General features: G+C 36.7%; 1 protein-coding gene across 1 annotated transcript in view; it reads right to left on the minus strand.

Moving 5' to 3' along the window:
- Window positions 1-25,287, minus strand: part of LOC135112913 (titin-like) — a 190,835-nt gene that overhangs the window by 42,001 nt on the left and 123,547 nt on the right. Inside the window, exons 70-76 of the mRNA XM_064027865.1 lie at window positions 14,981-25,264; window positions 13,359-13,436; window positions 12,659-12,745; window positions 11,403-12,098; window positions 9,998-10,639; window positions 9,106-9,186; window positions 5,706-5,750 (exon numbers count right to left, since the gene is read on the minus strand). Of these exons, the coding sequence (XP_063883935.1) occupies window positions 5,706-5,750; window positions 9,106-9,186; window positions 9,998-10,639; window positions 11,403-12,098; window positions 12,659-12,745; window positions 13,359-13,436; window positions 14,981-25,264 (11,913 nt within the window). The remainder of the gene's footprint in view (window positions 1-5,705; window positions 5,751-9,105; window positions 9,187-9,997; window positions 10,640-11,402; window positions 12,099-12,658; window positions 12,746-13,358; window positions 13,437-14,980; window positions 25,265-25,287) is intronic.

Here is a 25,287-nt window from a genome sequence, read left to right on the forward strand (position 1 = left end):
TGCTGCTGATGCCTGAGGGGCGGATGTGTGTTTGTCAGTCCGTGCGACCACGTTACTTGACGCCCCTGACAGAGATCTCACGCACTAGTGTCTCTTTCATTTAAAGTGAATCAAACTTGTATTTTACTGTTTCTGAGGCCCAACGACAAGATTTGTGGAGGGAGTCTCAACCATATATTCATCCCTTTTCTTCTAGTATGAATGTATTGGTAAACATATAGTGTGTACCTTTCTCTAACATAATTTAGCATCACCCAGTGTGTTGTGCATGTTGAGTTGTCTGAATTCTGAGTGATTAACCAATCCCTTTTAAGAAATAAAGTGGCACTGTCTGAAGTCTTACAGGACAGTTGCAACAGCATGGCCATGGCAACACTGACAGTTCTGTGCAGTAGGATACACAAAGGCTGTTTATGGTTTGTAATGCATGAACAATAATCAAATGTTTAAAGTTGGTATCTTAATAAAGGAAGGGGTGTCTTTCCTATTAAAACATAAATTTCTGGATAAGCAGGTGATATGCAGTTGATCTTTTTGAGCATATAACAGTAGGAGTGGAGTAAAGATAAGGTGTCTCAAAAAGTAATAAAGTTTGATTTACAGTCTTGTCGGCAGAAATTTACAACGGATTAAAGGCTATGATTTCTCTTCTGGATATTTCAGCTATTAAACTACCAATTATCAATTCTCACTCAAGAAAAGATGATGTATACAAATAGAATCTAAAATAAAATATCATAGACTGAATTCTCTCACAGATTAAATTAAGAAAAACCATTGCCATAAGTATATTTTCAGGATAATTTTTATTATAAGTATACTTATCCTTCATGGCTTTGTGTTTCAGAGATCAGGTATTCAGGGATAAATGTAGAGACCATCCTAAGTGAATTCCAAGTGTGAAAGAAATGATAATTGATATTCTTGTTCCCTGTGTTGCAGGAGAAGATATGAAGTTGAAGACTAACACAGTCATCATCAGAAACAAGAGTTGAGGAAAAGGTAAGGCGGTTGTTAATCAAACGGCATGACAGAAAGGCATTTTGCTTATTTTCTAGGTTCTTGGATTGTTGGATGAAGCAAGGAATTCCACTTTTCATCAAAATCAAAAATAAATTTTGCATTTTAGTATTAATGTAACATTACTTTATTGTAGTGCAATGTATTTGTCCAAGTCCATAAATGATGTAACCTCTTTAACATGTACAGGTAACAATAAGCACTATACCATCTTCATTCAAATATCACTTGTGAATCTAGATGGGGCTTATTACACAGCAGCTGTTGGATTACTGGACCAAGGTGTCTTACTGGTAGATAGATCTTACATTCTGGTGACTAATTTTTCTTTTTCTCCAGCAGCAAATAAGACAGTCATAAAGTGTCCATGTCAAAATAACAAACACAGCCAAAGAAGGTAAAAAAAGAAAATTCATCAACTGATGTTGCAACAGTGGTAGTATTTACAAGTTGGATTCTAAATAATTCAGTTTCTAGTAGACATTATAATACAAGAAAGAATTAGGAAGGTATTTTATTTTACTAATGTAAAGATAAATGCAGAAACACTGTTGAAGTGGCATTATTGTCTTGTATGAGCAATGTGAAATACAATGCTCTTTTTCAAATGATCCTGACTGATCATCAAAATCTGTTGGAAAACATTTGCACTCTTCACTGAATTCAGAAACCAAGTGTAAGCAAAACTATTCCTGTGCTGAATTTCATATAATTCACTATGAAACCTTAAATCTAGTGATGTGATTTCTTTTTTTGTATTTTTCTACCTCCATGGATTTGTATGAATTTTAAGACTAACATTTAATGGATAAAATAAAAAATCAGGGAGTCAGTTTTAATTTATGAAAAATACTGAATATGCATCCAAGAACAAGGAAAATGTGCATCATGCTAATACTTTTAACTCAAATGCATTGGAATTGTTCTGTAATTGCCTACATTTTACTCGGACTGTACCAGACCTTCATTCATGCTCTGCCTTTCATTGACTGTGTCAGATATTATATACAAACAAGTATGGTCACAGTAGACAGGATAAAAGGTTCATGGTATTCCAACTGTCCTTGAAATAACAGAAAAGGAAATTCAGACAACAAACAATGTTTCTGTAACACTTGCTAAATGTATGTATGGATGTAGAGCAATCCTTCCCTCTCTGTAATGACGTGTGTTTCCTACATGTAGTGAATGCAGGAAAGCTTGACAAAAGTAGGTCATGTGAGGAAGGGGTCAGGAGCAGAGTAATGACAGTATGGACAAAAGGATCAAAGTGCCTAGTGAGAAGACCTGAAGACAGCCCCTTTATACTTGCCTGTGCAGGTGATGGAAGTTAGCGAGGAGGATCCGCTGGTTTGGCCTCAGACACAGCTGGTAGATTTATTTTCTTGTGATGTTTGTGTCCTGGTTATTGAATTACGCATTCTTATGATATATTAGGTAACATTGGTGTTGGTCATCACCAAATTATTGAGTATTCACTTTGATTTAGGTTTCAACATTCTTATTTAAAAGAATTATAATTGCATGATTTACTTGAAGGAATTTCTTATTTATATTATGCCACCTTTATTTATATCTAGTTTCAAAATAAATCATAGAAAAAAATTTAGGGACAAAATTCCAACCAATCAACAAAAAAAAGTTTATCATGTTTTACCTTACAATTTTTCCTTTTCAGTTCATTCAAGTATTTCCTTTTGACTTATTGAGTAATTAAAATTCTCTTGAATAACAATCATCTATATTCAGCTCAGGGTAGCATGTCATGGAATTCTTATAATGGAATCCAGATGACACAAAACAAAGCTTTGGCTTTGTAACAGGTTATGAGATGAAGTACATTACAGTCTGGCAGGACTGATGGCAATACCAAGCCACATTTTTGTAAGACTCAGTGGTTGGTCAAAATTTAGATATTGATGGTGCAAGGATGACTGCACTTATTTTCTATTTTATTTAACTTTTTCATTCTTAACAATACCTTTGATCTGCAGCATTAACTCTCACTTTGCAGTGACACCAGCCACTATGGGGTGAGCAACTTCCTCTACAATTCAGCAAGTTCTTTCTCTTAGCCTACAAGACCACACTGCATCAAGAGGAATGTCTCAAAGATTTTAGAGAGAAGAAAACATCAATCCACTCAAGGATAAATATTTCTTTGTCTTCAAGATGGTTGGTTCTTCATCTCATTTATAAACAATTTAATTTATTTAATGCATGCTGATCTTTGTCATATTTGAACATTTGTGCCTTATTATTTTTCATCTCATGAAGATATATTTTCCCATGTTGGTTGCTGGAATAAAATGGGAAATTAAAAATAATAGATTTAAAAACAGACAATTTTTTCTTCACTGAAAATGAAATGAGATCCCTTTTTGTTTTTTTGCTGGCTTCAGTAATACTGCAGCAGTCATCAGTATCAACTCTTGAATGAACTCATGGTAAAATTGTACATGAAAAGAAAATTTAATGTCCCACAAAAAATAGATAAAATAAAGGAAATAAAAGTAAAAAAAATAACAGTAATAAAAATTATAATAATTAGTTAGAGCAGCAGAGAGCTGTAAATTTGTTTAAACATCACTTATGCTAATGCTGTTTAAGTTAGTTGCTTGTATTATTGAAAGAAAGAATGCTGCATAGACAGCAAAATAAATATTATTAAAGTAATAAGATGTAATTAAATCAAATGAGCAGTGCTGTGCCTGAGGCCACCTTATATAGATGTCTGGACCAGAGTGACAACTTCACATGGACAACACAAACATGATCTTACTGGGAACGTTACTACTGTATTGGGGTAGGTGGTTCACAGTACAGTGTGTATTAGCAGTGGTACACAGATATATATATATATATATATATATATATATATATATATATATATATATATATATATATATATATATATATATATATATATATATATGATTTGTAAGGGCCTTGTAAGGTTAAGTTGCTGTAGCCAAAATATAAGTGTGAAAGTATTTATCATAGTTTGATAAAGAATTGGCAGTTGGAGCAGTGTAAGCGTGTGAGTCTGGCAAATTGGATATAAAGTACAATTTATGATGTAAGTTGCAGTGTGTAACCTAAGAATTATCCTGTCCATGCTAGGCTCCAGAAATATCTGTGTGAGGAAGTGTGGCTCTCTCAGTGATTTAAAGTTGTCAGACACAGTTGATTAGGTAACATTTCCTCCACAGATATCTGTACTTGCAAAGACAAAGGCTACTTCCAAGGTTAGCGTTATGAGAGTGTGGTAAGTGGTGCATTAGAAGTGCTCAGCTCATCCAGGGAGGCTTTCTGTCACAGTGGTGGACCTCAGCTTGCCACTGGGAACACCTTGACACTTTAGTGAAGAGCAAGAACTGATGAGCAATGCACACGGGAACACCATGGCAGTCAGTGTAAGAAGCTGCAAAAAAGTAATGGGAAATACAACAAAAATCTTGACTTATATGCTCCTTAAATGTTTTCTATATTTTCTGTGATATGTGGTGCTTTTTCACTTGTTCTTATCAAGCCTTTTTCTTGCTTGTTCCAGAATGCTTTCACTTTCCATGTTTTCACAGTTTTCTTATGTGGCATTCATATGTACACATATACAAATAACTCTTTCATTTGAAATACATGACCGCAAATTGTACACAATGCAGAAGCCAAACCAGCTGAAATCCAAAATGGGTTAGGAAGGTGACAGGAGAGTAGTGCAAGAGAAGAGTCTGTGCAGGTGTGTACAGGTGTGTGAATATGAGCATGCATGACTGAATGAGTGTGTATGTGCACATGTGTCCATGTGTGTGTGTGTGTGTGTGTGTGTGTGTGTGTGTGTGTGTGTGTGTGTGTAGAATTGTACATGCATGCATATGAATGATGAATATTGCTTGAAATTTCCTTTGATATGGGCAGCCAAAGATAGTTACTCTAAATATCAAAACTTGATATAATTGTCTGCCCAAAATACTTTACTCTTTACTAAGGCAATCATAAATGATAACTAATAGTAATGTCAAAAAGTCTTCAAAGTTAAAGAAAATATTCTGATTGCAAGTTTGTGCATAAATGAATGCATATATACATATATATATAATTGATCTAAATTTCAATTAAAATTAGGGTTAAAATTAGTTTCATTAATGTTATAGTTTAAAAATCATGAGAATGTCAGCAGATGGTTACAAAAATTACTTTGAATAGCTAACTGGTTAAGGAGTGGCAAAGTTTCAAACAAATACCACAACAAAAAGTGTTTGATTTTGGTAGAAAAATCATTTGCCAACAGCAATAGCTTGTTAATAAAGCATTATGTGTATGGCCGAGATATTTTGATCACATTGTTCAGTCATCAGGATAGTTATGCTGTCTGGAAATTGAGAATGTTAAGGCGACAACTGGTGCAGAGCCTCCAGAATGAAGGCTGGTGTTCGAAAAGCGTCATGGCAGTTAAGGTGTACTGTTGACCACAGCACAACAGTTACATGTTATGATGCATTCTTTAGGTGTGTTTGCCAGCAGTGCCAACAGTTATAAAGTTACGGTGCATTCTGTGTCACCACAGGATGAAGCTGCAGGGAAAAGTGTATCTGGTGTGGTTAATATACCAGTTAATACATAGCGAGAAGTCACCATGTTTCAGGGTTATGTATATTAACATTAACCAAATTCTCGATGCCAACCTTCAGTAGTTTCAATCGCCTTCCTGATTTTCCTCGTTTTCTTGGCTGAAATAAAAGTTGAAGGTTATGGTTTCCTAAAATAGAAAATTGTAGAAATTATAGTGCACTTTTCTGTGTGCTACACATTTTTCATTACACCACACACTATGTACTTATGAAATACATAATGTGCTCAACTAGAAATAGTAACCTAATTACTATGTCACTCAATACATGAATGTGCACTGTACAGTAGCTACATCTACTGCTTGGACATTAAATTTAGAATCAGTTCTTAAATGTCCACTATCTAAGGTAACAAAATAACACTTACCACAACATCTTGACCTGCAAACTAAAACTCCTGAAATCAATAATGTTATATTGTTTGGGAAACTTACCTTTTCTGTCTGATGTGCATAAAAATTAATGAAGTAAGTTTTATTTTTTACTTTTTTTTATTGGAATCATAATCTATAATAAAATATCTATAAAAAATTGTGTTCCTTGTAAAATAGATCACATACAAAATACACAACAATCTAGTAATTGGAAAGGGAAACCATCATGACACCAGAGACAAAACATTAATGAAACATGAAACACAACCAGCAACACACGGGTGAGGCTCAGACACATGCACACCAGAGAGTCCACATGGCAAGGCTCAGCACTACGGGAAACCTCAAGCTCTGTCACAGTTGGTTCTCTTTCATTATATTTGTAATTGTAGACAAGAGCTCTGTAATTTCTCCAGCAAAGTGTGACAGTCCAGTATGACATATGCCATCCCCTTTGTTTCTTAATGGAAAGCACTAGTCAAGAAACTTGAACAATTCAATTTTTTTTTAAATGCTTGTCTATTTATGCATAATTTAGATACCAGACATCACAGACAAAGAATTTTAAGTAACATTCAAAATTACAGTTCCTCAAGCTATTTTCAAAGCTATGCTTAAATAATGTACTATGTGAAATCTGACATTGCTATGTCTGTTTGGGTCATAATAAATATAAAAAAGAAAACTAAGAAATATGCTTATTCCCAGGATTTCCAGATGCTTTCATGGTATGTGTTGGCAGTTACCAGGAAAGATCAACAGCTTCAAAAACAAAACGAGGCTCCGAACTGTATCATGACCTGAAGTACATACATTCACAAACAGCTAACTAAGTGCTATTCCTGAGATACAACTCAACATGCTGTACAACAACTGTCTTGGAAGATTTTTTTACACTACATTCAAATACAAACTCTTGGAAGATTTTTTTACACTACATTCAAATACAAACACAAATGAAAGTACCTGTTCACTGTAAATCTTCTCTTTTCTATTAATGTTTAATGCTTCACACAAATGTTTATTGCTACACTCAGTCAAATCACTGTATATATATCTGTGCCTTTGATTGGTTAACAGATTAAGTATTTTCAGCACCACAATAATGAACCAAAAATGTAAGTAATCAATCAATATGAAAGCATACATATGTAGTAATTTACCGAAGTCATGAACAACCTTGCAAAACAGAGTCACAGTGCAAGGATAGCAGTGTCACATTCTTATTTGTAATTACAACTTTCATTATATTCAAGGGCGGTTCTCAATGAGAAAAAAATCTACAGCACTTGTATGCACAGTCATGGACAAAAATCAATGTTATCACCCTCATTTCTATTGTGTTTACCACTTTCCTTCAATCTTAACTCCTCTGAACTGCTTGGCATTTGTCAAGTCTCAAGGTTTGTGAGATACTGTCAGCAAATCAGCAGACAAAATATCAAGGGAAAGCACCAGACAATGAAAATGAGTATAGAATGTTAATCTACTCTTGACCATGACTGCACCAGCTGGGTAACTGGCAGACAAGGAGGAGCCACTATGCTCATGTCCTGCAGAGACAGATTAACAAGTTGCTCTTTTACACTGACTAGTGATAGTCATTTATGGTAAAAATAATGAATGACATACAGGGAGTTTGTTGAATGCTATTTTAGGCTGATGATTTCACTAAATCTTATCATGCTATTCAATATTGCCAACAAGAATTGTTAGGTATACTTGCTCATAAAAAAAAAAAAAAAAAAAAAAAAAAAAAAAAAAATAAAATATATATATATATATATATATATATATATATATATATATATATATATATATATATATATATATATATATATATATATATATATATATATATATATATATATATATATATATATATATATATATATATATATATATATACCAGGTCAATACACTGATACATGTTTCAATGAGCAAACATATTCCATAGTGTTAGATGGCAATACTGAATGTCAGAATTAGACTTAGTGAAATAGCTATTGTGATACAGAGCAGCATCAGTGAACTTATAGCAAAATCTAAACAAAATAAAAATATTAATTTGAGCAAGATTTCAAGTCTTGTTTGGATACAGTATCATTTACAAGGTTGCATAATTTAACTTCTGATTCTTAAATCCAATCATGTCCCTTTTTCAAACACATTCCATGATACAAACTCAGTACATTTTCTACTAGTGGTGCATTTTAAGATGAACAGGTAACAACATGGTATAGCAGGCCAGCTACTGAGATGAGGCAGGTGAGGAGCTACGCAATGGCTGCAGGTGTGACATACAACACACACACACACAGGGATGGGCTGAGTGGTCAGGGGTGGGTGGGTTAGGTCGGCTCAGAGCAACACCCGGAGGTTACTGTTTAGGACACAAGAGGGAATTACTAAGTGCATTAACACACAATGAGATCAATACAGCTATATTTCTCCTTGCCATTTGCACAGTCTGTGATAATTTCTAGTTGAAGAAAATTCCTGTTGGTAATTTCATAATTCATACTGGAAAATGTCGTTTTAATGGAAATAGCAAGGGAAAGTATTGGTTAGAGCAATATTATACTTTTGTCTACAAATACAAATTTCAAATCAAGCCAAGTTAGTTAAAAAAAAAATGCAGCTTTAAATACATCTAGTACATTAATAAGAAAAATCACTGCACCTATCTACAAATGTATGTTTACTAAAGACATGCAAACAAAACATAAGCTCATTTCATCAGTTCTACTGTTGTCTACACAGCAATACACACTTCACAAAACACAAGAATACAATAAATAGATGAACACATCAATCAATGAATCAATCCTGCTTTCATCCAAATGCTGCACAGCAGTGTGTGTGAAGGGCTCAAATAAATCCCATTCAAGCCTGACTAGTATTTGAATTATAGACAGATGTTGAAGCTGTACAAAGGTGTTAAGCAATACCTGTGCAAAATATATCAACCTTGGGCAGGTAAAAAAAATAAATAAATAAAAAAATACACCATACAGTGCACTCATGTCTCAAATGCCTGATGCTGAAAATAAGAATGATTAAGTGCAGCCACCACTCACCTTTAACTTCAACCTGAGTCTCGGTGGCCGATTCAAGCGTTTCTACGGATGAGATGGTTGCTTTGTCTACCTTGGGGAGCTCTGGAAAAACACAAATGTGTTAATATCCAAACATCTCAGTACATGTGAAACCCCACTGAATGGTACGAAGACATACCATTACAAACACTCTCATCTGAGATGAGATATTCTATTAGTTACTGTGAGAGAACATTATTAAATGCATTTTAAATAAATGTTTAGATTATTAGGAAATATAATGGTTACCTGTAAATTAAGTCATTGTTGCAAATAATAAGTTTCATAGCAATTGGTATATATATATATATATATATATATATATATATATATATATATATATATATATATATATATATATATATATATATATATATATATCATTAGTGATCTAAAACTATATATAAGAACAAAACTATGTTATTAGTGATCTAATTAGAACAGTAGCATTATATGAGTATCAATCAACTATAAAACAAAAAATACAATTTTGGTTTAGGTAAAAATTGTAAAGAAAAGATTAATAAAAATTAGTTCAATATACCACAAATGAAAAAAAGCTTGTTATATGCAAAGCTCTGTGTATCAGGCATGAAATATTATAAATACTGCAGTCTTTCATGCCTTGATCTGCAGAAAAAGCAGGAAGTATTTTAAGGAACAGCAGCAAAGCAACAGGTAGTTTAGCTAATAATGTGTTACTTGCTTTACTTCTAAAGTGTGTTAATTTTACAATAGAGAATTAGTAACAACACATAGATGCTTTAACATGTACATGGCATCTCATTCTGAAAATTCCTTCACAATGGGAGGCTATGGTTGCATTCTACAGGTGCTGGGTACAGAAGAATACAGAAAGTTCCCAGTGCATCACCTTGAACAATGTTACTGACAGAGTCCTCAATTAGAACTTGGCAGACCAAGGCTGTGTGTCCTTCCTGCCCTACCATGTTGACAAGAGGCATCTGGGCATCAGGGAGCTTCAAGCTAGGCAGTTCCCCAGCCTCTATCATGGACATGATCTCTTGTGTTTGGACACCTTCCTTAAGCATCACACTGACTTTGGCCATTTCCTTAGATACTGGCTCCTGTAAATCTGTTACAAGCTCCTTGGGGAACTTTTCTGTAAGGATTTCCTCAACATTTACTTTGGCTTTCTCCATCATGCGCATGAAAGATTTAGTTCCCAGAGCCTTGCCAGTCTTCTGCATTGCCTGCTGCACCTGCTCCAGGACAACCTGGTTGATGATTGCTCGGAAGCCGAAGTCTTCAACCACTGTCATGAGCTCTGCCTGAGCCTCCTCTCTCATGAGCTGTGGGAATTCACCGGTTTCCATGAGGGTGAGCACATCCTGAGTCATCACACCATGCTTCACCATCATGCCAATCTTGGCCATTTCTTCCTTCATTTTGGGTTCCAGCTTGGCCTTCTGAACCACCTCTTCAATGTTGACGCTTTCCTCCTGAGCCATGCGCACATAAGCCTTCACACCAGGGACCATCTCGGATGTGAATGCTTAGTAGGGAAGGGAGCATGTGATAGTACAAGTGTGCCGAAAAAATATATAAATAAATAAATAAAAATAAATAAATAAATAATAATAATAATAATTAATTAAAAAAACATAAATGGAATAACTGCTATATGCATTATTTTGATGGAGAAACCCCCAAAAATTATTACCTGAATATGTTACGTTTTTAAATTAAAATCTGAATTCTCCAGTACAAATAATCAAAGATATTTCTAATATGAACAAAGATCTTTTCTCTCAACCATTTGCTGCATGATGCTGTGAGGACTTGACTCTTGTTCACACTAATAAAACATCACTATAAACCTTTTTTCTTATTGTTTTCTATAAATATCTGTCATGATTTACCTTGAAATTGCAAAATTACAAATAATATTTTTATTTCTGTTGGTTTTTCAGATATATTTTCTGTTGTATTGCCAACAATTGTTCTGATAATTACTCATCAAAAGTAAATTCTGAGCAAACAATATCGAGATTCACTAATAAATCAAATGATGAAAAGACCAAAGAATAAAAATATTTCATGATCTATATTTGGGATTGAAATTTGTTGGAAAGTGCAGGAGAGCAAGAGGTTGACAGAAATTGACTTTATGACACATTCCATTACAATAGCTACCAAAATGTGAAGAAAAACAAAAGAAAAAGGATATGAAGAAAAAACGAAAGAAAAAGGATATGAAGAAACAAACAGAAGAAAAAAAGCTTGGTTAATCAAAATCAAAATGATAAGCAACTTACTCTTCACATCCACTGTTTCAGCTTTAGCCTTCTTAAGCATTTCCTTAACCTCAGTCATGCGAGCAGCTTCAGCTTTTGTCTTTGGCCGTGGCACCTCCCTCACACACTCCTCCACCAGGATCTCACAAATGGATCCAATATGTCCCTTGTCAATCACCATGGATGTGAATGGCACTTGGGCCTGGGGCATCTTCAGGCTTGGCAGGAGACCAGACTCCACAAGGGTGAGTACCTCATCACACTTGACTCCCTCTTGCAGGAGGTAACCAACAGCAGCCATCTCTTTGACAGGTTCTGAGGATGGCCCAAACTCCCTGGCAGTGTCCATAATTGCCTGTTCCATGGACTCCTTGCCTCTCTGAATAGTGCGAATCACAGACTTGAGGCCAATCTTGTCATCACAGCGGTCAGCAGCCTCCTGGACCAGCACCTTGTGAACAGTGGCATGGCCAAGGCGATCTGCCACCTCCAGGAGCTTGGCCTGGTTCTGTGGCTGTTTCAGGGACACAAATTCATTCTCCTTGATCATTGTCATCAGTTCATTAACTTGCACTCCTTTCTTCAGGTGGAAACTTAATTTTGCAATGTCTTTTGCAAATGCTGCTTTCTCAACAGGCCTTAGCTCAACAGTTTCCAGGTCTATCTGGTTGTCAGTAGCCAAGTGGATCAAGGATTTAAAGCCAGGCACACACAGTTCTGCAACCATACAGTAGAAGCATCAGAAGAAGGCCTCAGAAATAAACATTAAGTCCATCACAAAGAAAGTGTAACAAACTGGAAATGTGAATAGTAAGTATGTTAGCATTCATGTTTACTTGATAATTTTAATCATCAACTGATATTTCATAGCATAAGAAAAAGTAAAGGAAAAATGAAACAATATTAAAATAATTTAGATAGTGTTGACAGCACGCTGAAAATAAAGAATTATTAAAATGCATAATGCAAAGCTCAAAATAAAAACAACTGTTAAAAAGAAATTTTAGCATTGTGAAAAGCAATTTATAAGGTTTGTTTACTAAAATTGCTAAGGGTTATCTTCCCTTTCACATATATCTTAAGGATACATATCATGTCCATTTTGTAGGAAAATTTTTGTTTTGGTCAGTGCTGGTTTATTCAGTTACTGCCTCACATCATGTCTCTTTCTGTAATAAATGACTCAGTTTTGTGAAACAGTTTTAAATGATGTCCCAGTCTTGTTTGTGGCTCAACAGAACACTGGGATCTCTGTGGGTGAGGTGGGGGCGTGTTACCTGTGTGCACCTGTGTGACCTCAGCCTTGTGTGTGGCTCTGGCCTCCTCCTCGCTGGCCTGAGCCTGAGTGGATGTGGGCAGGGTGGCTGTGGATGGTGTCACAGTCATTGAGTGAGTATCAGGTAAGACTGTTTCTTCACAATATCAGAGGATCCAGTTAACTACAAGTTATTCTATATGTATACTGTAATTCAATGTTTTAAAATGCTGTATGCATAAACTGATGGATATTAATGAAATGGTAATAAAATTAAATTTAAGGTAAATTGTAGAATACTGCAAGATAACTATGGTATGTTTCTAATACCAGCAGATGTCAACTAAATATATAAATTTTAAGATCCTTTCTTTACTTGCAAGAGGGAAAATATATAAAAAGTCATCTGCACTGAAGTGATTATCCTCACAGCAGCTGACAAAATAGAAAAATGACCAGAGAAATTCATTACAGAATTCCATAGCATGTAAAGATGACATCCATACTATAGGTTATAGCCGAGGCTTGATGGTTTTTAAAGAAATTTGTATTGTAGTAGGAAACAAATCAGCCCTGTAGCCTCATTTGACATTTGCCAGTATTTATTATATTTATTATCAATCTCTGTTTTAAGTATCTATGTAAAGGCTGATTAATATTTGCTATGTGACTCATCTCAGTAAGTGCACTCTGAATGCTTAGTGAGCACTCAGGAAACCAACCTATCTGTAGGATGTCTGTCTGGTCTTCTGGGACAAGTATTTGTTCAGTAGTTTCCTTGAGTAATGTGAGGGGAAGTTCTGAAAGCAGTGAGGGAATATAAGTGCTTGTTGATCAGTGATTATGGGGTAGTCAATGAAGTACTGTTGTGTGATTGAATTAATGAATAATGTGTGAGCAAACTGAATTAGTCATTTTAATGAGTAAACTCTTTCATTTATTGAAAATAAGAAATAAACCAAAGAATAAAAAAGTTTTAAAATAAAACAAGGCATATAAGACATACAAATAAAATTATGTAAATTAATATTTGAATCATTCTGTATGAAAATGTAATAAGTTGTAATTAGATGGAATGAGCTTAATGATGTGAATATGTTGTTGACACTGTAAAGCACACTCATGTTAAGCCTTGTTGCTCTCAACTACATCATACACATACATAATCATGCAAAACTCAATGTTTCTGTATTGTTGCACTTTTGCTTATAAACATCATGTACACATCAACAAGAACTACAACTCTGTATTATGTATCAAAAATTTGCTGAGGGCAAACTGAAAACCAATCTTACTGCAAACAGTTACTCAGTGAAACCCTTGCATGAGTTCAATTCATGTATGACTTCTGAGTCATTCTTTGAAATTTTATTTAAGGAATGGTCATCAGACTTTGCAGTTTATACAACATACACAGCTGAGTATTAATTTTATTGAATCCTTTTCTCCAGTCCCATAAGGTCCCTTTGTTGTCCTCTGCTGATCAATTCAGGCCAGGTGCAGTGGAGTCTGGTGACTGGCTCAGCCCACACAGCACTGCACTCAGGCATATTTGTTGATGTGTGCATGGCTGGTGACTAGTGTGTGAACATAATACATATGGAGGCTATACACAGTATCAGCAAGTCAAACAGTGACACACACCAAGTTTCCTTATACCTACATAAAAGTTGCCTACCTATTAGTTTTACTTACTCATGTTAATGATTCCTAATATCCACATAATTCTATTACACACTTTTGTTACTAATGTGATCAAAGTAAGGAGAGGCTACAAAGGTAGTACTGAATAACTCATCTCTTTATCACAAAATTTGAAGTATCAGTAACCAACTGGAGATGTTAATAGATTTCAAATGAGCTTAACATGGTTTTCAAATTATTGAAAACAAACTTGTGGCAAAAAAGAGAATCACCCTATGCAGTGATTAGGTTGCACATTAGGCATGCAGCATCAAACTACAAAATTAAGCGCAAATAAATTTTACACTATGCAAAGATACTGCAACAAAGTTTATAGCAAAGTAATAATTTGTGAAACATATACTCTTTGATAAAGTACACAATTACTACATAAGAAGCCTCATGCATAATACAATACATGGAAAAATAAAAAGCTTTGCATCTTTGTGAAAAAAATGCACTGTCTGGCAGCAAATAAAGTGTATTCATGTGAAGACAAACAAGTATTGAGAGTATAAAGTATGAAACACATAATGTGGTTGTTATTAATGATAAAGTGAAACACAAAAAGCAGTGTGCAGATGTGCCAGCCACATGCAATGTCTGTCAAAATGTTTACAGCTGGACACTCTGTGTGATGCCTGCCACTCGTGGCACTTACGAGGAAGTGGTGTGGTGGTCTGTTGTTCCTCCTGTTGTGTCTCCAGCTGTTCTGGTTTTTGTTTTTGTACGGTGGTCTGTTGTGTCTGTTCTGTCTGATCCTCATCAATCTCAGTCTTTTCAATGATTTCCTGCTCCTTCTGCTCTGTTGGTTTTGGTTTGTGCTTTTCAGTTATAACCACTTTCTCTTCAGGGGTCTCTTCTATCACAGTCTCAGTGATTTCAGTTACCTCCTCTTTCTCTGTAGGCTGAACCTTCTCCTCAGTATGTTTTGTGATTGACTTTCGCTTTACCTCCTGCTTCTCAATCACAGTTGGTTTGTGAGCTACAGAGGTCTTCATTATCTCTGGCTCCTCTGACATCTCAGCTTTCTCTGTTATGAACTTAGTGGTAACTTCCTCTGTGACTTCAGACTGTTCTGAAATCACTCTCTCCTTCTGTACCAAAAGAGGTTTAGTGACTTTGCTCTCCTGCAAATGCTTTGGTTCCTGTATAAACTCAGCCATTTCTGTCTGCATCTTTGATATCACTTCTTCAACATCCTCTGGCTCTTCTTCAGGTAATACCATTTCTTTTACAAGTGTTGGTTGAGGAACTAATTTTGCCTTCTCCATCATTTCTGATATTTCTGAAACCTTAGCCAGTTCTTCTTCAGTAAGCTGCTTTACTTCGGTCACCTCTTGAATATCTTCTGGCTTTTGTTCTGAGATGATTTCTTTCTGGAAAATCTGTGTTGTTTTTGTAATGACCTTCTTCAGCTCATCGTGCTCCACAGAAGGTTCAATCTTCTCTGGAGACAAGACAGGTTGTTCTAGCACAAATGTTTCTTCTGTAGGTTGGTCTAGAGGGACTGGTTTGGTTTTAGTAGTGGTCTTCTTCACCTTTACCTTCTTCTTTGGTTCTTCCTTAACCTCTTCAATAATAGTTGTCTCAGAAATATCCTGTTCTTGAATGGGTTGTATTTCCTCTGTAGGTTCATCTAGAGGAACTGGTTTTATCTTTGTAGTAGTTTTCTTTACAGTTACCTTTTTCTTTGGTTCTTCCTTAACCTCTTCAATAATAGTTGTCTCAGAGATATCCTGTTTCTGAATAGGTTGTATTTCCTCTGTAGGTTCATCTAGAGAGATTGGTTTGATTTTAGTAGTGGTCTTCTTCACCTTAACCGTCTTCTTTGGTTCTTCCTTAACCTCTTCAATAATAGTTGTCTCAGAAATATCCTGTTCTTGAAGTGGCTCTATTTCTTCAGTAGGTTCATCTAGAGGAATTGGTTTTGTTTTGGTAGTAGTCTTCTTCACCTTAACCTTCTTCTTTGGTTCTTCCTTAACCTCTTCAATTATAGTTGTCTCTGAGATATCCTGCTCTTGAATGGGTTGTATTTCCTCTGTAGATTCATCTAGAGAGATTGGTTTTGTTTTAGTAGTGGTCTTCTTCACCTTAACCTTCTTCTTTGGTTCTTCCTTAACCTCTTCAATGATAGTTGTCTCAGAGATATCCTGTTCCTGAAGTGGCTCTGTTTCTTCTGTAGGTTCGTCTAGAGGAATTGATTTTGTTTCTGTAGTAGTCTTCTTCACCTTAACCTTCTTCTTTGGTTCTTCCTTAACCTCTTCAATGATAGTTGTCTCAGAGATATCCTGTTCTTGAAGTGGCTCTATTTCTTCAGTAGGTTCATCTAGAGGAATTGGTTTTGTTTTAGTAGTAGTCTTCTTCACCTTAACCTTCTTCTTTGGTTCTTCCTTAACCTCTTCAATGATAGTTGTCTCAGAGATATCCTGTTCCTGAAGTGGCTCTGTTTCTTCTGTAGGTTCATCTAGAGGAACTGATTTTGTTTCTGTAGTAGTCTTCTTCACCTTAACCTTTTTCTTTGGTTCTTCCTTAACCTCTTCAATGATAGTTGTCTCAGAGATATCCTGTTCTTGAAGTGGCTCTATTTCTTCAGTAGGTTCATCTAGAGGAATTGGTTTTGTTTTAGTAGTAGTCTTCTTCACCTTAACCTTCTTCTTTGGTTCTTCCTTAACCTCTTCAATAATAGTTGTCTCAGAGATATCCTGTTTTTGAATGGGTTGAATTTCTTCCGTAGGTTCATCTAAAGGAACTGGTTTTGTTTCTGTAGTAGTCTTCTTTACAGTTACCTTCTTCTTTGGTTCCTCCTTAACTTCTTCAATAATAGTTGTCTCAGAGATATCCTGTTCTTCAAGTGGTTGTGTGATTTGTGTCACCTCAGTAATGATTTCTTCTGTTACCTTCTTTGTTTTGGGTTTCTTTGGCTTAATCTTTTCTTCAGGCTTTACTTCTTCTATGATTTCTTCAACAGTCTCAGTAACAGTGACTTCTGTTTGTTCAATCTTAGGAGTCTCCTGTACCTCCTTTTCAACTATTTCTTCTGTCACTATTGTCTTTTCCTTAGTTTTAGGCATAAGCTTTGATTTTGGTTTTTCATCTTTTGGTTTTGTTACTTTCTTTGGTTCCTCAGGAGCAGCAGGAGCAGGTGTGGGTTTTTGTTCTGGAGTAGGTGTTGGTTTTGGTTTCTCTGGGGTAGGTGTTTCTGTTTCAAGTATTTCTTCTTCAATTTCTTCAGTCTGTGTATCTGTGATAACAGTTTTGTCAGTCTTAGGAGTTTCCACAGTTTCCTCTTCACTGATCTCCTCAATGTGTACTGATTTAATTTTCTTTGGTTTTGGTTTAGGTTTCAGTGTCTTTTCTTCTATCTGTGTAACTGTAACATCTGTCTGGTCAACCTTAGGGGTTTCAGAAACCTCCTCCTCAGTGACCTCCTCTGTGTGTTCTGTGACAGTTTTCTTTGTTTTGGGTTTTCGTTTAAGTTTTGGTGTCTTTTTGTCTTCCTCTGTTTTTGGTTCTGGCTGTTCAGGAACAGGTGTTGGCTTTTCTTCAACAGGAGTAGGTGTAGGTTTCTCCTCAACTGTAAGAGGTGTGGGTTCTTGTTCATCTGTAAGTGGTTTTGGTGTTGATTTTTCTTCTGGTTTTAGTTTTTTGGGAATATGTTTTTCTTCTGTAATTTCTTCAGTCTGTGTGACTGTAACAGTTTCTTCAACCTTGGGAGTTTCAGAAACCTCCTCCTCAGTGACCTCCTCTGTGTGTTCTATGACAGTTTTCTTTGTTTTGGGTTTGCGTTTTGGTTTAAGAGTCTTTTTGTCTTCCTCTGTTTTGGGTGTTGGTTCCGGCTGTTCAGGAACAGGTGTTGGCTTTTCTTCAACAGGAGTAAGTGTGGGTTTCTCCTCAACTGTAAGAGGTGTGGGTTTTTGTTCATCTTTGTCTGGTTTTGGTTTTGGTTTTTCTTCTGGTTTTGGTTTCTTAGGTGTAGGTGTTGGCTGTGTCTCATGTATTTCTTCTACAATTTCTTCAACTTGTGTAATTGTTTCCTCTGTTTCTTCAACCTTAGGGGTTTCAGACACTTCCTCCTCTGTGATTTCTTCTGTGTGTTTTGTGAGAGTCTTCTTTGTTTTGGGTTTGAGTTTGGGTTTTGGTTTAGGTTTCTTTTTGTCTTCCTCTGTTATAGGTGTTGGCTGAGGTTGTGTTGGAACAGGTTGTTCCTCTGGTTGTGGTTTCTCAGGAATATGTGTTGGTTGTGTTTCAACTATTTCTTCAATTTCTTCAACCTGTGTAATTGTTTCATCAACCTTTTCAATCTTTGGAGTTTCTACAGTTTCCTCCTCAGTGACCTCCTCTGTGTGTTCTGTGACAGGTTTCTTTGTTTTGGGTTTGCGTTTAAGTTTTGGTGTCTTTTCATCTTCCTCTGTTTTGGGTGTTGGTTCTGGCTGTTCAGAAACACAGGTTGGCTTTTCCTCAACAGGAGTAGGTGTGGGTATCTCCTCAACTGTAAGAGGTGTGGGTTTTTGTTCATCTTTGTCTGGTTTTTGTGTTGGTTTTTCTATTGATTTTGGTTTCTTAGGAGTAGGTGTTGGTTTTGTATCATGTATTTCTTCTTTGATTTCTTCAATCTGTGTAATTGTTTCATCTCTTTCAGTAATTTTGGGGATTTCAGAAACTTCTTCTGTTACATCTTTCTTATGTTCTATGACTGTTTTCTTTGTCTTAGGTTTTGGTTTCTTTTTTATTTCATCTGTTTTGGGTGTTGGTTCTGGTCTTTCATCATGAGTAAGTGTGGGTTTTTGTTCATCTTTGACTGGTTTTGGCTTTTCTTCTGGTTTTAGTTTCTCTAGAACAGGTGTTTCATGTATTTCTTCTGTAATTTCTTCAGTCTGTGTGACTGTAACTGTTTCTTCAGCCTTGGGAGTTTCAGAAACCTCCTCCTCAGCGACCTCCTCTGTGTGTTCTGTGACAGTTTTCTTTGTTTTGGGTTTGCGTTTTGGTTTAAGAGTCTTTTTCTCTTCCTCTATTTTGGGTGTTGGTTCTGGCTGTTCAGGAACAGGTGTTGGCTTTTCTTCAACAGGAGTAAGTGTGGGTTTCTCCTCAACTGTAAGAGGTGTGGGTTTTTGTTCATCTTTGTCTGGTTTTGGTTTTGGTTTTTCTTCTGGTTTTGGTTTCTTAGGTGTAGGTGTTGGCTGTGTCTCATGTATTTCTTCTACAATTTCTTCAACTTGTGTAATTGTTTCCTCTGTTTCTTCAACCTTAGGGGTTTCAGACACTTCCTCCTCTGTGATTTCTTCTGTGTGTTCTGTGAGAGTCTTCTTTGTTTTGGGTTTGAGTTTGGGTTTTGGTTTAGGTTTCTTTTTGTCTTCCTCTGTTATAGGTGTTGGCTGAGGTAGTGTTGGAACAGGTTGTTCCTCTGGTTGTGGTTTCTCAGGAATATGTGTTAGTTGTGTTTCAACTATTTCTTCAATTTCTTCAACCTGTGTAATTGTTTCATCAACCTTTTCAATCTTTGGAGTTTCTACAGTTTCCTCCTCAGTGACCTCCTCTGTGTGTTCTGTGACAGGTTTCTTTATTTTGGGTTTGCGTTTAAGTTTTGGTGTCTTTTCATCTTCCTCTGTTTTGGGTGTTGGTTCTGGCTGTTCAGGAACAGGTGTTGGCTTTTCCTCAACAGGAGTAGGTGTGGGTTTCTCCTCAACTGTAAGAGGTGTGGGTTTTTGTTCATCTTTGACAGGTTTTGGTGTTGGTCTTTCTTCTGGTTTTGGTTTCTCTGGAACAAGTGTTTCTTGGATTTCTGTAATTTCTTCAATTTGTGTGACTATAATGTCTGTTTCTTCAACCTTAGGGGTTTCAGAAATTTCCTGCTCAGCAACCTCCTCTGTGTGTTCTGTGACAGTTTTCTTTGTTTTGGGTTTTCGTTTAAATTTTGGTGTCTTTTTGTCTTCCTCTGTTTTTGGTGTTGGTTCTGGCTGTTCAGGAACAGGTGTTGGTTTTTCCTCAACAGGAGTAGGTATGGGTTTCTCCTCAACTGTAAGAGGTGTGGGTTTTTGTTCATCTTTAATTGGTTTCTCTGGAACAGGTATTTCATGTATTTTTTCTGTAATTTCTTCTATATGTGTGACTGTTATGTCTGTTTCTTCAACCTTGGGAGTTTCAGAAACCTCCTTCTCAGTGGCCTCCTCTGTGTGTTCTGTGACAGTTTTCTTTGTTTCAGGTTTGCGTTTGAGTTTGGGTGTCTTTTTGTCTTCCTCTAGTTTGGGTGTTGGTTCTGGCTGTTCAGGAACAGGTGTTGGTTTTTCTTCAACAGGAGAAGGTGTAGGTTTCTCCTTAACTGTAAGAGGTGTGGGTTTTTGTTCATCTTTAATTAGTTTTGATTTTGGCTTGGGTTTTTCTTTTGGTTTTGCTTTTTCCAAAATGAGTGTTGGTTGTGTTTCACATATTTCCTCTGTAGTGTCTTCAACTTGTGTTTCTATAATATTTGTTTCTTCAACCTTAGGGGTTTCAGAAACTTCCTCAGTGATCTCCTCTGGGTGTTCTGTGACAAGTTTCTTTGTTTTGGGTTTGTGTTTAAGCTTTGGTGTCTTTTTGTCTTCCTCTATTTTGGGAGGTTCAGGCTGTTCAGGAACAGGTGTTGGCTTTTCCTCAACAGGAGTAGGTGTGAGTTTCTCCTCAACTGTGAGAGGTGTGGGTTTTTGTTCATCTTTGACTGGTTTTAGTTTCTCCTCTGGCTTTGATTTTGTTGGGGTAGGTATTGGTTTTTCTTCTGGTTTTGGTTTCTCTGGAACAGGTGTTTTATGTATTTCTTCTGTAACTTCTTCAATCTGTGTTTTATCAACCTTACAGATTTCAGAAACTTCCTCCTCTGTGTGTTCTGTGACAGGTTTCTTTGTTTTGGGTTTGCGTTTAAGTTTGGGTGTTGGTTCTGGCTGTTCAGGAACAGGTGTTGGCTTTTCCTCAACAGGAGTAGGTTTGAGTTTCTCTTCAACTGTAAGAGGTGTGGGTTTTTGTTCATCTTTGACTGGCTTTGGTTTCTCTTCTGGCTTTGGTTTTGTTGGGGTAGGTGTTGGTTTTTCTTCTGGTTTTGGTTTCTCTGGAACAGGTGTTTCATGTATCTCTGTAATTTCCTCAATCTGTGTGACTGTAATGTCTGTTTCTTCAACCTTAGGGGTTTCAGAAACTTCCTCTTCTGTGTGTTCTGTGACAGGTTTCTTTGTTTTGGGTTTGCGTTTAAGTTTGGGTGTTGGTTCTGGCTGTTCAGGAACAGGTGTTGGCTTTTCCTCAACAGGAGTAGGTTTGAGTTTCTCTTCAACTGTAAGAGGTGTGGGTTTTTGTTCATCTTTGACTGGCTTTGGTTTCTCTTCTGGCTTTGGTTTTGTTGGAGTAGGTGTTGGTTTTTCTTCTGGTTTTGGTTTCTCTGGAACAGGTGTTTCATGTATCTCTGTAATTTCTTCAATCTGTGTGACTGTAATGTCTGTTTCTTCAACCTTAGGGGTTTCAGAAACTTCCTCCTCTGTGACCTCCTCTGTGTGTTCTGTGACAGTTTTCTTTGTTTTCGGTTTGCGTTTGAGTTTTGGTGTCTTTTTGTCTTCCTCTGTTTTGAGTGTTGGTTCTGGCTGTTCAGGAACAGGTGTTGGCTTTTCCTCAACAGTTGTAGGTTTGAGTTTCTCCTCAACTGTAAGAGGTGTTGGTTTTTGTTCATGTTTGACTGGCTTTGGTTTCTCTTCTGGCTTTGGTTTTGTTGGAGTAGGTGTTGGTTTTTCTTCTGGTTTTGGTTTCTCTGGAACAGGTGTTTCATCTGGCTTTGGTTTTGTTGGAGTAGGTGTTGGTTTTTCTTCTGGTTTTGGTTTCTCTGGAACAGGTGTTTCATGTATCTCTGTAATTTCTTCAATCTGTGTGACTGTAATGTCTGTTTCTTCAACCTTAGGGGTTTCAGAAACTTCCTCCTCCATGACTTCCTCTGTGTGTTCTGTGACAGTTTTCTTTGTTTTGGGTTTGCGTTTAAGTTTTGGTGTCTTTTTGTCTTCCTCTGTTTTGAGTGTTGGTTCTGGCTGTTCAGGAACAGGTGTTGGCTTTTCCTGAACAGGAGTAGGTTTGAGTTTCTCCTCAACTGTAAGAGGTGTGGGTTTTTGTTCATGTTTGACTGGCTTTGGTTTCTCTTCTGGCTTTAGTTTTGTTAGGGTAGGTGTTGGTTTTTCTTCTGGTTTTGGTTTTTCTGGAACAGGTGTTTCATGTATCTCTGTAATTTCTTCAATCTGTGTGACTGTAATGTCTGTTTCTTCAATCTTAGGGATTTCAGAAACTTCCTCCTCTGTGACCTCCTCTGTGTGTTCTGTGACTGTTTTCTTTGTTTTGGGTTTGCGTTTGAGTTTTGGTGTCTTTTTGTCTTCCTCTGTTTTGAGTGTTGGTTCTGGCTGTTCAGGAACAGGTGTTGGCTTTTCCTCAACAGTTGTAGGTTTGAGTTTCTCCTCAACTGTAAGAGGTGTTGGTTTTTGTTCATGTTTGACTGGTTTTGGTTTCTCTTCTGGCTTTGGTTTTGTTGGAGTAGGTGTTGGTTTTTCTTCTGGTTTTGGTTTCTTTGGAACAGGTGTTTCATCTGGCTTTGGTTTTGTTGGAGTAGGTGTTCGTTTTTCTTCTGGTTTTGGTTTCTCTGGAACAGGTGTTTCATGTATCTCTGTAATTTCTTCAATCTGTGTGACTGTAATGTCAATTTCTTCAACCTTAGGGGTTTCAGAAACTTCCTCGTCTGTGACCTCCTCTGTGTGATCTGTGACAGTTTTCTTTGTTTTGGGTTTGAGTTTGAGTTTTGGTGTCTTTTTGTCTTCCTCTGTTTTGGGTGTTGGTTGTGGCTGTTCAGGAATAGGTGTTGGTTTTTCTTCAATATGAGTAGGTGTGGGTTTCTCCTCAACTGTAAAAGGTGTGGGTTTTTGTTCATCTTTATATGGTTTTGCTTTTTGTTTTTCTTCTGGTTTTGGTTTCTCTGGAACAGGTGTTTCATGTATTTCTTCTGTAATTTCTTCCATCTGGGTGACTGTAACTGTTTCTTCAACCTTGGGAGTTTCAGGAACCTTATCTTCAGTGACCTCCTCTATGTGTTCTGTGACAGGTTTCTTTGTTTTGGGTTTGCGTTTTGGTGTAAGAGTCTTTTTGTCTTCCTCTGTTATTGGTGTTGGTTCTGGCTGTTCAGGAACAGGTGTTGGCTTTTTCTCAACAGGAGTAGGTGTGGGTTTCTCCTCAACTGTAAGAATTGTGGGTTTCTGTTCATCTTTGACTGGTTTTGGTTTTCCTACTGGTGTTGGTTTCTTAGGTGTAGGTAATGGCTGTGTCTCATGTACCTCTGTAATTTCTTCTGTTTCTATAATAGTAATATCTGTTTCTTCAACCTTAGGGGTTTCAGAAACTTCTTCCTCCATATGTTCTGTGATAGGTTTCTTTGCTTTAGGTTTGTGTTTAAGTTTGGGTGTTGGTTCTGGTTGTTCAGGAACAGGTGTTGATTTTTCTTCAACAGGAGTAGGTGTGGGTTTCTCCTCAACTGTAAGAGGTGTGGGTTTATGTTCATCTTTGACTGGCTTTGGCTTCGGCTTTTCTTCTGGTATTTGTTTTGTTGGAGTAGGTGTTGGTTTTTCGTCTGGTATTGGTTTCTCTGGAACAGGTGTTTCATGTATTTTTTCTGTAATTTCTTCAGTGTCTCTTACAGTAATGTCTGTTTCTTGAACCTTAGGGATTTTAGAAATTTCTTCCTCTGTGTGTTCTGTGACAGTTTTCTTTATTTTGGGTTTGTGTTTGAATTTGGGTGTCTTTTTGTTTTCTTCTGTTTTGGGTGTTGGTTCTGGCTGTTCAGGAACAGGTGTTGGCTTTTCCTCAACAAGAGTAGGTGTAGGTTTCCCCTCAACTGTAAGAGGTGTGGGTTTTTGTTCATCTTTGACTGGTTTTGGTTTTGTCTTGGGTTTTGTTTTTACTGGTTGTTGTGGTTGTGTTTCACATATTTCCTCTGTAATTTCTTTAACTTGTGTTTCTATAATATGTTTTTCTTCAACCTTAGGGGTTTCAGAAACTTCCTTCTCTGTGACCTCCTCTGTGTGTTCTGTGACAGGTTTCTTTGTTTTGGGTTTGCGTTTAAGTTTTGGTGTCTTTTTGTCTTCCTCTGTTTTGGGTGTTGGTTCTGGCTGTTCTGGAACAGGTGTTGGCTTTTCCTCAACAGGAGTAGGTGTGGGTTTCTCCTCAACTGTAATAGGTGTGGGTTTTTGTTCATCTTTGTCTGGTTTTGGTTTCTCTTTTGGTTTAGGTTTTGTTGGAGAAGGTGTTGTTTTTTGTTCTGGTTTTAGTTTCTCTGGAACAAGTGTTTCATGTACCTCTGTAATTTCTTCAATCTGTGTGACTGTAATGTCTGTTTCTTCAACCTTAGGGGTTTCAGAAACTTCATCCTCAGTGACCTCCTCTGTGTGTTCTGTGACAGTTTTCTTTGTTTTGGGTTTGTGTTTGAGTTTTGGTGTCTTTTTGTCTTCCTCTGTTTTGAGTGTTGGTTCTGGCTGTTCAGGAACAGGTGTTGGCTTTTCCTCAACAGAAGTAGATGTGGGTTTCTCCTCGACTGTAAGATGTGTGGGTCTTTGTTCATCTTTGACTGGTTTTAGTGTTGGTTTTTCTGGTTTTGGTTTCCTTGGAACAGATGTTTCATGTATTTCTGTAAATTCTTCGATCTGTGTGACTGTAATGTCCGTTTCTTCAACTTTAGGGGTTTCAGAAACTTCCTCTTCAGTGACCTCCTCTGTGTGTTTTGTGACAAATTTCTTTGTTTTGGGTTTGTGTTTGAGTTTTGGTGTCTTTTTGTCTTCCTCTGTTTTGGGTGTTGGTTCTGGCTGTTCCTCAACAAGAGTAGGTGTAGGTTTCTCCTCAACTGTAACAGGTGTGGATTTTTGTTCATCTTGGTCTGGTTTTGGTTTTGTCTTGGGTTTTGTTTTTTCTGGAATGGATGTTGGTTGTGTT

This window comes from Scylla paramamosain, chromosome 24, assembly GCF_035594125.1.
Source record: "Scylla paramamosain isolate STU-SP2022 chromosome 24, ASM3559412v1, whole genome shotgun sequence".
Taxonomy (NCBI): domain Eukaryota; kingdom Metazoa; phylum Arthropoda; class Malacostraca; order Decapoda; family Portunidae; genus Scylla; species Scylla paramamosain.